This window comes from Nycticebus coucang, chromosome 1, assembly GCF_027406575.1.
Source record: "Nycticebus coucang isolate mNycCou1 chromosome 1, mNycCou1.pri, whole genome shotgun sequence".
NCBI lineage: Eukaryota > Metazoa > Chordata > Mammalia > Primates > Lorisidae > Nycticebus > Nycticebus coucang.
The window spans coordinates 72,529,573-72,543,961 of NC_069780.1; the positions used below are offsets into that span (position 1 = coordinate 72,529,573).

The 14,389-nt window shown below is 45.3% G+C and overlaps 1 protein-coding gene across 1 annotated transcript; it reads left to right on the forward strand.

Moving 5' to 3' along the window:
* The first annotated feature begins 6,280 nt into the window (after nt 1-6,280).
* POU4F2 (POU class 4 homeobox 2) lies at nt 6,281-9,850 on the forward strand. The gene is made up of 2 exons (XM_053595469.1): nt 6,281-6,797; nt 7,255-9,850. The coding sequence occupies exons 1-2, from the start codon at nt 6,516-6,518 to the stop codon at nt 8,194-8,196; spliced, it is 1,224 nt and encodes a 407-aa protein (XP_053451444.1). The 5' UTR covers nt 6,281-6,515; the 3' UTR covers nt 8,197-9,850.
* Nucleotides 9,851-14,389: the final 4,539 nt, after the last annotated feature.

Genomic DNA, 14,389 nt, shown 5'->3' on the forward strand with positions numbered 1-14,389 from the left:
ACAATACTCAGTCCCACGGAATCTTGTACCGTTACAGTTGGTGACGTTTGAAAAGAAATGTTGCTCCATCAGCTTTGACGCAGGGCAAGACGCGGGTGCCTAGTGCAGGACAAAATCCCCAGGTTGAGGTGGTGGTGGTGGTGGTGGGGGCAGAGAACCTCAAGGAACAGACTTCAGGGAGCCAGATTTTAGCCAAAAGTAGAGAGCTAACATACACTGCACCGAACAAAAAAGCTACTAGACATGACTGGATAAATTATGCAGAGGGATTTCTGGATTTCTTTCAAGTAATTAAGTTTCGATTTCTTGCATTTATTTTAGTTCCAGGAAGCGCAAGGCGCCATGGATCGCAAAAGTGTTCATTGATTGCTCCAATGCTTTAAGTTTTGATTTCGTGACTAGACTTAACTTTGAGAAGTAAATACACGGACCCAGGAAGTTCACTGTGAGGAACAATACCAGCTTCTCTGCGGCAAGTCCACACGGGCTGCCTGCCTGTGAACAGAACGCGGAGGTCTGCCCCCCATTCCGCGGGAACTTGGCAGGAGGAGGGGAGAGGGCAGCGGGAGTCTGAGGGAGCGCGCGTGAGCGTTAGCACGTGGGTGTCTGCGTGTGTCCGCGCGTCTGTGTGCCTGCGTGTGTGTCCGCGCGCACACGCCCGTGCGTAAACGTGTGAATTCGCGCCCCTGATCTCTGCAGCGTGAGGCGTTGGAGCCTAGGACTTGAGTCCTTCTCTGGGGCAGATTTTAGCTTCTTAGCGCGGGTTGTGTAGGCTTTAAAGGTTGGTCAAAACCGGTAGGTCCAATCAGCAGTCCCCACAAGAGGGTTCCTGGCCACACTCCGCCTCGGCAAACTCACCGGGGTACCAGAGGGCGGGCATCCGCAGGGCTGGGACTTGCTGCGTCCAGTGTCTGTCTCTCTTCTCCTAGTCGGTTTTCCTTGAAACCGAGCTCTGCTCTCTTCCCTCTTCCAAGAAAAGAAGGAACGGCCGCTTTCTTTTCTGTCTGCAGGCCCTTGGTCCAGCTGCAGGTCTCCGGCAACTCCTAGAGCGTGCCCTCTGGAGCGCGCTTTCCTTTTGTTCCCCGACCCCCTTAAACCCTGCTTGGCCTTGAAGGGAGGGAGAGAGGTTGTAAGCCTGCAGTTTCGAATTTGTCTAGAAGAATTTGGAAACTGTTGGACTGAGACATTTCCGGAGACACTCGCTAAGTGTTTGCTTTGGAAGGTTGGGAGTGAGAGTTAGCCAAAAGGAGGAGGCTGCTGCCCTGGGGCACAGGGGGTGTCTGACATCTTTTAGCAAAAGAGGGGCTCCTTCTAGGCACTGAGACTTGGAGCTCAGGTGCTGTTGGAGATAGAAAGTTAGAGACAAGCAAGGAAAATTGGTGGACGTACTCAGAAAAGGAAAGCTGTTGGAGCAAAATGCTTCCACAACCCCCGTCTCCACACTTAAATCCAGCAGTGCTCTCTTGCACCTGAACTTTGCAAGCCTTTGCAATTCCCAGGACCTCTCAGAACTGTTTCAGGGACAGTTCCCTCCTCACTCTCTCTTTTTTTCTTCTCCGCTACAGCAGAGGTCACCGAGGAGTTTAACCCTCCTCTACTCTTCTGCCTCAAGCCACGGAGTCCAGAGCGAGCTCAGGAAGATCATCTCTATTCAGAATCGGAAGCAGATGAGCTGATCTTGATAACCCAATAATGCCAAACATGGGTTGGGAAATCTATCCTTTCTGTCTTTCCTCCACAAACCCTTGCCTTCCCAAGATCGAAATGGTGAGCGAATAGGACCAGGTCTGCCTTTTAAGAAATCTTTGTGGTAGACCAGTTCAATTGTTAGAAATACAAAGAAATCACATTGCCCTTAATAGATTAAAATTTAATAAACCACATTAGGTCCGGTAAAATATGAATGCACTACTTAAAATTTTAATAGTAAATTAGGGCACAGATACAAGGAGGAGGCAGGGATTTCTCCCCTCGGGATCGCTCCGGGCGCGGGCAGGTTTCCGGGTGGAGGTGGAGGGAGCCTCCTTGGGGACCTCGCAGCCTGGAAGTCCGGGTGGAACCCCCAGCTATTCCGCCTTACCCTGGGGAGGCTGTTCACCTCTGTCCGCATCTGCCCGCGGACAAACAGAAGCTATTGTCAAACAAAGAAGCTTGGGGAAAAGAAAGGAGCGCCTCCTGCAGTCACCGAGTTGAAGCATTTTCCATCTCACTGCTTTTGAAAAGTCTGGGTCTCTGTTTTCCGTTTACCAGGCTGGGTCTGGAGGTGTGAGGAGGCACAAGTGCGGACGGGGCTTGGGCAGAGACCAGCACGTAGAGGTCATAAGAAGCAGATTTCGGATTTGGGCCATTTGCTTCCTCTCCTTGGGTTTTTGCCAAATGAAAAGTTGGCAGAAGACCGAAGGGGTGGATGGCCCCTGCTAACTCCGGGGCTGTGGTCTTTTCTTCTCATAGATCCCTTTCCACACTCCCTGGAGCACTCTGCATCAATGTCTGGGGCAAACCCGAAAAGGGTTTTTATCGCTATCACCCCAACGATATTGGTATCCTGGACACTCTTGAAAAGAGAAGCTGTAAGATTTCAGGTCTTGGTGATGAAGGAACGATGGCTTTTTTTCCTCTCATGCAACACAATCACTGTTGTTCATTTTTCACTTTGAGTGGGAAAAGGAAAAGTCTAACTCTGTGACTTGACTTTTAAAAACTGTATGTTTCCTAGAAGAAAAGAAACACAGGTAAATAAACTCTTGAATTACTCTACAACCACCTACTAATTTACCTCAACTTGATAATCAGAAAACAAAGGGCTTTCTTCCCCCTTCCCCCCCAATCTGGAACTCACATGTCACTGGCAAATATTATTATTTAATTATATTAAAATTAATTTAATAATATATGGACTTTAGTTATCAGGAAAAATTCTCATGGGAGTTTTTTTTGCTTAAAATACTTTTAGTTAATAAAATTCATATCAAACAAAGTTTGTCCAGTCATTTCAACAGTGCCCTCTCTATTTCGTAAATTTATTATACTACCTTATTTACCATATGAAATGGTGACAAGTGTTTAGCATTTTGGAGATCAGTTGTCAGTTGCTATTAAAATCAAGATTAATTCATATTAACGATATGCATTTCTCAATACTCCCAGGTGACAACATACATTAAAACAACTATTGCAAGTAATTAAGCTCAATGAAGGGGGGAGGGGTCAGAGAGAGGTTCAAAACATCCCAAATATTTGATTTTGCAATTCAAGTTCAGCCGACTGTTGCCACAATAATGCCTGGGAAACTCCTCAGGGTTGCCTTTTACTTTACATCTAATTAGGCACCTAATGAAAGAGAAGAATTTTTTCCCCATGTGGTTTTTCTCCTTGATATTCTTGTGCCTTTATTTAAACTCATAAACACGCTATTTAGGAATTGTAATACCCAAAAGTTTCTGCTATGATTCACTTGCTCTAATAATCTGAGGGAACTAGGTAGATATTTGTCTTCCAGTTGTTCCTTTCCTCCATCTTCACTCAGGCCCCTTGGCCCTTACACAGGACTGATGGAAACACACCCCAAATATTTTAACAGATTTTTATTAGGCTTTAAAGATGCTCAACAGTTAATACTAATTAGGACCATCTAAAGCCTTTTGAAGATTAAGCAAATTGGACAACCCTTGTTAATTAGAACATAATTTGAAGTTTGAAATTATATCATTGATGAAGTAGTCTAATTAGTATGACGATATGTTAATGGGCCAGTGAGACACAGCGCAGTGGAGTTTGGCATGAACCTCTACAGCGTGCACGAAAATCCTCCCTCTTATACCGACATTAATAAAAGATTTCTATAGACTTCAGCCTTTCCACAATGACATAGAATTTATGGTACACACAATGCATTAGTCCATAGTGCTGCTCAATTTTTTCACTATTATGAAAACTAATAAATTCGTCAAGCTGAATTAAGCATACAAATCAGATAAGGCATAGCAGATTACACAGTGAAGCGCATTGTCTCCCGAGCCTAAATGAAATTTCAATCTAATAATTCCTTCCTGGCCCAGTCATAATTTGTTTAGAGATGTTGTTCTACTTCTTTCAAAGCGCTATTCGCACTATAATTAAATGATACTCAAGCTTTTAACTTTGATTTATTTCATTTCTCGAAGCTTGAGACAGTGAGAGCTGTGCAATGTCATTTTTTTCTGTTTCCCTGAAAATTACCCTGGCTGTTGTTGAAGTAGAAATTAAACACCTAAGCACTTAACTCCAACCGTCCGGCACAAGTCACATTCATTTGTGTCAACATCTCCCTCTCCCTGTCCCATGTCCAGACTTCCCCCAGCTCCCACTCGGAAACACTGCTCATTGGAATCCCCTTCGGCTGCTATTTATTATTTTCTTCCACTCAGGGGAAGAGAGAGGCAAGTCGGATGAGAGTATCGAGTGTGGAAGGAAAGCCGGAGGGGGTTAAGGACCATGGACAGAACCCATCGCGCGTTCTTTGCTGCTGTCTTCCCAACACTCCAGCGACTCCTGAGGAAAGTGCTCCCAACTTGAACCCGCCATCCCTTCCAGCTGAGGTCGGGGGGTGGGCAGGAGGTCCCCTACTTTCTGTCGCCGCCGCCTCGGGGCTTCCGGGCTCTGACCACCCGAGGGTCCCCCTTTTCCACGCTTCTTTCCACTGTTTTTGTCTTAGCGAGCGCCAGCGCCTCTCAGGCCTGCCGCCTGCTCTCGCACCTGCTCGCCTTCCCCAGGCGCCCGATGCTTGCACCTGCTCCCGTCACCCGGTCCGATAGGGCCACCCGCCCGTTTCTACGTCCGGGTCTCTTCTGCACCCTGCTCTTTCCACGCTCTGGGGAGGTGACAGCAGCCCCCAACATCGCGGGAAGTAGAGAAAAGACAGAAGCGAGCAGAAGAAGGCGAGGTGTTTATGCATGGGTGTGTATGTGTGTGTGTGTAGGAGAGGTTGTCTCCTTTTGCAACTGGAACTAAGAGCGTGTGTCCACTTCTAGGGAAACTGGTCCGCGCTGGGACAAAAGTACGAGCAAAGTGTCAGCTAAAAATAGGCTCTTTCCACACCCAGCGGCAGTAGAAATGAAGATAAGTGGGGCTTGTGCCAGCCCCTGAGGATGTGTGTTTGTTTGTTGGGGTGGGGGCTGGTACTCGGCAGCACATGCGTTCTGTCATTTTCTGGCCTTCCCTCTCAGTCAGTTGCCCCTCTCCCTTTGTGGCTAATGAAGAATAATAAATCCAGTGACAAGGTTTGCCAGTGGATCCTCCCAAGACTCAACTCACACTGTACTGGAGACAGGGAGGAGGAGGAGGAGGAAGATCCGAGAAAAGGGGGGCAAGAGAAGAGCTTGTGTGTGTGTGTGTGTGTGCGCGCGCGCGCGCGCGCTCGCTTGTGTTTGTGGGGAGAGACACCGGGGTGGGGGCAGTCGCATGCGCACAGGCGACCTGAGCTGGCTCTGCTGCTGTCCAATCCGCTGAGAGCTGCGAGAAATCGAGTTAGAGAAAGCCCTGCAGCCCCACCGACCCCATGTCTCTTCGGCACCAGGCACCCGCCGGTCCGAGGAGTCTCAGAGCTGAGCGCCGACCTTGGCGCGCACCACAGTGGGAGCTCCAAGGAGCGCGGAGGACTGGCTTGGCTGCAGCCTCTGTGTCCTCAGTGGTGGCGGAAAGCCTGGGATCAGGGTCAACTGAGCTGAAAGTAGGGGAGGGCCAAGTGGGGGCGGAATCCTGGAACTTAGTGGTAAGCAGGAGGCGGGGTAGGAGGCAGCCAGGTAAGAGGCATTCGGAGCAGTCCAGGGAAAAGCCCACCCTAGGCTGCTGTGGGCCACAACTTTATTTGGGAGTTTCTTTTCCTGGTGAAGCAGATACCCGGCGGGAGGAACGCCAGGGGTTTAAGGCTGGTCCTTAGGTAGGTTGTCACCGCCTGACAACCGTAGCACAGACCTGGCCAGCTGGGTGGGGTTGAGCTGGGGCGCGACTGTAAGTGGAAGCCGCAGGGACTCAGCGAAGGGCGGCGGCAACTAAACGCGTGTGGGGGCAGAAAGGGGAGGCGAAGAGAGCCGGGGAGAGCGGGAGGCGAGTGCTGGAAGAGCCGAAGGGACCCGCCGAAGGGGGAGCAAAGAAAGAGCAGGGGCAACTCAAGAAAACTAGCAGGAGCCAGCCCTTCCTGGCAGGGGAGGGCTGAGGCTCGCGGGAGAGACGCAGGGCGGGGGCCGCGGGGGTAGGCGCGGGGAGAGGGGATTATAACTCCGCGGCGGTGAGGAGCAGGGCCAGTTTTGGGCGCTGAGGTCTACAGCCCGCGCGGAGCAGAGCCCGGCATCCGCTCACACTGCCACGGAGGCGGCGGAGGACCACTTAGCCTGGACAAGGCATAAAGAGCCGAGGGCTGCGGCGGGTGAGCTCAAGTTCCTAGGACCCTTCCCAGCTCCGGCTGGAAACTTCTCAGGAGGGTCCAGGCAGCCCGGGCTAGTCAGCGTTCTGCGGAGCAGCGCCCGGCGGGCGGGAAGATGATGATGATGTCGCTGAACAGCAAGCAGGCATTCAGCATGCCGCACGCCGGCAGCCTGCACGTGGAGCCCAAGTACTCCGCACTGCACAGCGCCTCTCCCGGCTCCTCTGCGCCCGCGCCGCCCACGGCCAGCTCCCCCAGCAGCTCGAGTAATGCTGGCGGCGGTGGCGGCGGCGGAGGCGGCGGAGGCCGGAGCAGCAGCTCTAGCAGCAGTGGCAGCAGCGGCAGTGGCGGCGGGGGCTCGGAGGCGATGCGGAGAGCCTGTCTTCCAACCCCACCGGTGAGTATTTCTGCATAATCACTGCTTAAAGGCACATTTTGACAGCCCCCTTTATCTGCTTGATGTTTTTTTCATGTCTGCACAGCAAATCACCCCACACCTCCAACCAATTTCCCCCCTCTCTCTCTCTTAAGTATTCAGCGGGTCTTGCCTTTCATATTAATTTTTATGACCTGGGATGCTGCTCTGTGTGCGTGTTGTGTTGTGTTGTGTCTGCAGGCTCCACTTTCCTCCTCCTGCGCTCTCCGCTTCTTTCTGTGGCTTCCCTCTTCTTCTCTTCACCTCCGATTTTCAGGATCTTTATTATTACTGTTGTTGTTATTATTATTATTATTATTTTAACGTTCTGGGAATGTTGTAGGCGCGGCGGCCGTTTGAGCCCTGGGCCGGGCCTTGCGGACAGCGCGCGCACAATTCCCTACTGAGCGTAATGTGTGCCTTCTACTTGCAATTGCAGAGCAATATATTCGGCGGGCTGGATGAGAGTTTGCTGGCCCGTGCCGAGGCTCTGGCGGCCGTGGACATCGTCTCCCAGAGCAAGAGCCACCACCACCATCCGCCCCACCACAGCCCCTTCAAGCCAGACGCCACCTACCACACCATGAACACCATACCATGCACGTCGGCCGCCTCCTCCTCCTCCGTGCCCATCTCGCACCCGTCTGCGCTGGCGGGCACACACCACCACCATCACCATCATCACCACCATCACCACCAGCCGCACCAGGCGCTGGAGGGCGAGCTGCTGGAACATCTGAGTCCTGGGCTGGCGCTAGGCGCGATGGCGGGCCCCGACGGTGCCGTGGTGTCCACGCCGGCTCACGCGCCGCACATGGCCACGATGAACCCCATGCACCAAGCAGCGCTCAGCATGGCCCACGCGCACGGGCTGCCCTCGCACATGGGCTGCATGAGCGACGTGGACGCCGACCCGCGGGACCTGGAGGCTTTCGCCGAGCGCTTCAAGCAGCGACGCATCAAGCTGGGGGTGACCCAGGCAGACGTGGGCTCCGCTCTAGCTAACCTCAAGATCCCCGGCGTGGGATCGCTTAGCCAGAGCACTATCTGCAGATTTGAGTCCCTCACACTGTCGCACAACAACATGATAGCGCTCAAACCCATCCTGCAGGCGTGGCTGGAGGAGGCCGAGAAGTCCCATCGCGAGAAGCTTACCAAGCCGGAGCTCTTCAACGGCGCGGAGAAGAAGCGCAAGCGCACGTCCATCGCGGCGCCGGAGAAGCGCTCGCTGGAAGCGTACTTTGCCATCCAGCCACGGCCCTCGTCCGAGAAGATCGCCGCCATAGCCGAGAAGCTAGACCTTAAGAAAAATGTGGTGCGCGTCTGGTTCTGCAACCAGAGGCAGAAACAGAAAAGAATGAAATATTCCGCCGGCATTTAGGAGACCTTTCGCCCTCCAGGGACGGGCCCTCCTGGTCCCCTTTCCCCCCCTCCTCTTTCCTGTCTCTTTCCACTTTTGGCCACCAGAAACAATTCCGGTAAATGTGAATCCAGACAAATTGAGAATCCAAGAGGGAGCGAGAGAACGAGCAGCTGAGCCCAAGCCGGTAAGAATGTGAAACGGTTTCTCAAAGGAAAGAAAAACAAAAGATGGGATTTGTCAGTTGTAGCAAAGTTGTCCCCTTTTATCCCCACCTGGGCTTCGGCTTCTTCAGAGGAAGTGTGGCTGTTTGCAGGAAGTCAGGCGAGACAGCCCTTAAAAGTCCACAGAATGATCAAGTAAGATTTGTTTTTATTCCTACAGACATCACCATTATTCAAGTTCAAAAGTACACTTTGCAGCTATTTTTCAGAAATAGAAATTGATTTAGGACTAAAACTTTAAACTAGAGTTGATGCTTAATGTGATAGAGACATCTCTAAAATATTTTGAATTAAAAAAAGATGGCAGATTTTCTGCATTTACACTGTATAATATATATATATTTTTATTGTGGTTCTTACCTCCCCCTTTCCTGCTCTGAAGTGTTAATGCTTAAGAAAGGAGTTACGCCTGCTGTGTACACTGATCTTGAAAGCTATTATTAGATTATTGCAGAACAACCCTCTGTAAATTATTAATTTATCTCTCTAGCAACTTAATTTTGTGCACATTCTAATTAATTAAACTTCTTTAGTCTAACGAAAGGGGAAACGTATAGCTAGTGATGTTCAAAAAAATTTGTTTGATGAGTTTACTGAATTTTTACAGCTTTCCTCTTATACTGTGTTCCTTTTGGCTCATTTGTATATTCTCACTTTGAATGAAGATTGTTTTGCTTTGTTTTTTACTGGTAGTGTTCTGATTTGTGAGTCCACACACTCAGTAATGGATGTCTTAATCGTGTAGACCTGATTCACTGTCCAAAAGTATTGTTTACTTTGTTACATATTTAATGGGGATTCCCACACTGTCCCCTCATGAGCTCTCTCACTCACCCTTACACACACACACACACACACACACAACAGAAGAGAAGAAGCAACTGGAAGCATGAATGATGCATCATTTTCTAGCTTTAGGTGCATTTGCCACTTGGTTTTTGCCCTTCCAGATTTTAAGATTTCACCAAGATATTTCAATCTTCCAGGTTCAATTGCTTTGTTGGCTACATCTTAATATTTATAGGAATCTGTCAGTTTTTCCTTTTGGAGGTTTGTTGTAGAAAAACTAATTTGAACTATAAGAAAGACAGTGCACTGCTTGTAAATTCACATTGTTTGGACGAATTCTTTTGGAACAACAAAAATAGGTACTTGATGGCTGGTACCTTATCTATTGTAAATATTTCATTCAAAATGATGCACATATAGATATATTCTTACAAATTTTGCTGTATTGCTGTTCCATTTGAGGTTCTCCAAAGTCTTGAGTTCTGTATATGACCTGGTTTCATGTTTTTGTTAATAGATGGTTTATTTCCTATAGTAATGTATAATGTTATTTTTGGTGTTGTTTGATTGTCTTACATTGAAGAGATAATTTTAATGTTTTATTGGCAAAGTATGCTGCTTTTTCATTGAAATATGCTATTAAAATTAAATGTCTTTTAAAATGTGATGCTGTTTTAATCATTTATGTGGGAATTATTTTGGCGGGTGATTTTTTTAAAAGATGAAAGTCCATTTTGATAGTTTATCAAGGAGTGGTTATTGTCAAAGTATGTCTTAGAGTTAGTAAGATGTGTTTCTCTGGTAAAGTATGAAAAAGCACATTTTTAAAAACAGCCTTTTAACAGTGAGAGTTCATCTCATTTCACAGGGCTTTGCTTTTCTGCCCAGAAGAAATTGTGATATTAGGTTCTGAAAATCTCCCTTGAAGTTTTTTCTCCAGACATGTAATGATTCTGCAAAGAGAATTTTTATAAGCAGAGATATGGGATAGAAGCAATTTCACACATTCCATCTCATCTCCCATGGGCAAAAGTAAGAAAGGAATTTAGTTCACTTTTCAGCAGCATTAGCAAACTGGGTGTGGCAAAACCAAGGCCTGGTTAGGGGAGTAGGGCACTTTGATTGAGGCCCAGAACCTAGCCCACCGTATTTCTCAGTTTAGTTACCACTCCTGGACAGCAAGGGCCACAGACAGAGCAGAAAGCACCTGTGATTCTCGCTTAGGAAGTAAGGTTTGTGTATTCTCCCTGTTTCTTTCTCTCCCTTCCCTTTCCCCTCTACCTCTATCTCTTTACTTCCTATGACCTCTAAGAAAACTCACATTGTTGCAATAGATGGAATAAGGCTGGAAGAAATCCTGTGTGGTCGTGTCCACCTTATGTGACTTGCCCTGACACCAGAGTTGGTGGAAGTCTGCCCAGCACTGGTCTGGTACTGGCATAAGGCAATTCTGTCCATTTGATATAGACATTCCTTTTTCTGATCCTGATTTAAGGACATCTCCCCACTCATATTAATAATTTTCAGACTCCCTATGATAATTGAGCAACGTAACAGTACTAGGTTTTCAAAGCTCCCTACTCCCAGTAAATCTCTGGTTTAAATATTTGTGCTATTAATATCTCATAGTATTAATCAGTATGAGAAAATAATACAAATCTATAGATCAAACAAGAGAAAGGAAACTTGTTATCTTCCAGGAATAATTCCACTAGGTTGAACTGTGACCTTTTTTATAGGCAACTGTCTTTGGAGGTTTCTTATTTTGGAGACAAAGTTAGGAAACATTCCCTAAGTCCTTGAAAATTGTTACAGTGGCTCAAGAGGGAATTACAAGTTGTTAGAAAACTCATTATAATTTCTAGGTAACTAAAAAAGTTGTGAAAGTTAAGTGGATAATGGCAAAGGGAATATCTTTTCTATTATTGAGATAAGGAAGACATCTGAGTAAACAATATGCAGTTAGAATGTCCATTTAAAAAATAATTAGATACATTTCATAGGTATCTAATCTATGAAAACATTGAAACTTGCAGGGATTTAAAAGAAAGAATTGTGAATTTAGGTATGATAATATTGATGGGTTAATTTTGTTCCTATGTTTTGGAAGCTGGAAGCTACTTCTTCCACTTCTTTCCCTATTCTTAGATTCAGTTTTCCTGAAAGTCCTTTCAAACAGCCCGTCTCCAATCTCACTATTCTGTGTACCGATTTCAGCACCATGGATAGCAACCGCAGGACTTCCCCACTACTCCAACATAACCTTAACGAAGCAGTTTCTAGCTAGCTAGACAATTTTCACTTTCTGCCTTCTTACTTTTTCCAGAGTAGAAGAAATGAATAAAATCGTGTGAATGTATGACAAGTGAGGCTTTTTGATCTAATATAAAATTATCTTCAATAAATAACATCATTCCCTTCTCATAAGTGGACTTTTATTGAAGAGGGTAGTGTATGTGTGTTAAGAGAAAGGGGAGTAAGTGGGAAGGAAGTAGGACAGATGTGTTTACATATTATGTCTATAAATATGACATCTTTAAGACAGAAATAATGTAAGGGTAGTAGAAATTGAGAAATATATTGAACAGAAATAACACGGTTTACACATTTTAATACATTTTGAAGTACATGATAGCTTCCACATATACATGCATCCCTAGTATTTCTGCAAGGAAAGTGATCCAACAACAACTATGTATTTACATCCACATTTGAGAGTAAAGGCCTATCTTTTCTTCTAATTCACCAGGGTTCTTTGTTTCTTGTGTTCCTGGACTTTTAAAACTGTATCACATTTTAAGTTCATCTTCTACTGTGTTATTACAAGGGTAAAAAATAAACTGCCTTGCCTACAAGATGGACATGTTTTCATTCTTAGAGATTGTTTTAAGGTGTGTTTTATAGGGAAAGCAGAATTTTGAAAAGAAATATATTCTGAAAGTTTTTATTAATGAGAGTTGTAGAGACAATACCAAACCAAAGGTATTGAAAAGAACAGGATTGGTCTTAAGGAAGATATTAAAGGTAAGAAGAGAACAATCCATGCATAAATTGTTTAGAAATATCCCTTTGGTACTGACTTTTAAAATACCCAAATAGATAAATTTCAAATGTCTGAAAATTCTTATTATGTCAATCAAATTCATTGGCATTGAAGACTTACATTCTATTTTTATCTAAAATAGAATTGCTATTTTATGGGAAAGAGATATATTATAAATTGGCTTAGTAACACATCTAGTCACCCTAAATTTCATGTTTCAGGACCATGTAGTTAATTTTTTAAAAACTTCTTTAAAAGCAAATGGTCCAATATTTTTGTTCAATATGATGAACAAAATGATGAACAAACTGAAATGGAGCAAGTGATTAACAGAAAAGATCATGTGAGCTCTGGCTGATATTTAAGTACTCTCCACACCACAACATTATAATATTTATTTAGAAAAAATGCAGTTTCTTTTGGATGATTAACATTAAATCAGTTGATTGTTTCTTTGTCAGATTAAGTTTCATTGTCATGTAGCTTGAGGAAAATATGAAAAAGCAAATGAAATATTTAGGATTTGCATACAATGCTCCTATTTTTATAAAATGCATTTTGAAAATAAATAATGATACATAATTAAATCCTTTTACAATCAAGGACAGATCCTATAACCTCTATTTGCCAACAGAATTGAGAATTTTCCATGACAATTGGAGTTGGAGGGGGTAAAAATGCCTTATTTCTAACTTCAAATACATCAGTTTATTTTGATCTATGTATTGAGATGCTCTTGAAGAGATAGTGGCAAAGACATTGAAAAATTCACTCGATTTTTCAAAGAATATTATTCAAAAGATGAAGCTAAAAATTTCGAAGCAAGGCATGATAGTAAGTTTAGAAATTTGTCTTTGCAAATGTTTGGTGAACACAATTCGTATCTCTAGACCAACGATCCACATTAGAACTCAAAACTTTACTTTTCAATTGGCTTTGGAGGGAGGGGCTGCAACAGAAGGAAAAAAAGAAGTTGGATTGGTATCCTGATAGGACAAAAAGGAAGACAAAGGTTTCCAGATAGTTATAAGGTTCCTCAAGTCCACATTTGTCAGGGGACAGATTAATGACAATGAGAAAAAAATCACTAAATTTCCTCTGCTTTGGCGCTTTAAGGGAGCCATTCCCAGTACTGAAAGTCTATTATGAGTGAATTAATAAATTACACAGCGAATTATTAAATCCAGATAATTACAAGGAATAAGTAAGTAATCATTAGTTATCTCAGCTAATTACTGTGGGTCAGAGCCAGCCGGAATGTGAAATCCTCGGCGGGAATTGAAATTAACTTTGCACAGGGAGTCTCTCTGCTTGACATCCTCAGTCTGTAGGCACATGGCAGCTCCCCTGTGAGCCAGTCTTTCTATTTAACTTGGAGAGAATAGAAATAAAATTAAGTGGCGATGTGATAATAGGAAGCTGCTCAGAAAGCAAACTGTGGGTTTTATTCTGTACTTTCAACGCCTGGAGATCAAAAGCTTTATTTACACCAGTTTCAAAAAAATTTAAAGCACCCTTGTTGAGATGGGCTCCCCGAACACACAGGAACACATATCTACAGTCGACTGGTGTGACAGATTAGCAGCACATGAAGAAGGCTCAAGAAGAACAAACGTTTTGAGCCCCCTCTCTCTCTGATTTGGGGAGGGGGGGACGGGTTCAGTCAGAAAGGAAAAAATAAAATGAAAATATTGCTCTTTGCTTTCATCCCGTGCAGTGGAATGGCTCTGGAAAAGTGCAGCCTGGTCTAGCAATCTGTTTGTTTTGTTTGGGTAACAATATGCTTTCATCTTGCCACAGGAAGAACCAGCTTAGTGCAAATGTTGTCTCTCGTTGATCTCTCACCAGAAGCTGAAAGAACTGATGTCACTTTTTTCTTTTCATAGAGCATCACTTTCTGAAGCCAGCCTCCCCTACTTGCTCTCCTTCCACGCCCACCAGCCCTCCAGGCCTCCTCAAAGGGCAGCGAAGAGAGTAAAGCCTGGTGCCTGTTGGAAAGTGGAAATGTATCTGTGTGATAATGTGATTGTGTGTATCACAGGGCTGGGAAAACCTGGACACAAGAAGAAAACTGCTGTTAATGTATTAAAATGAGGAAGGGGGAATCTAAGAGCTCCTTTTTATTATCAATTGCAATTAGATGGACAGTCTTTCTGCT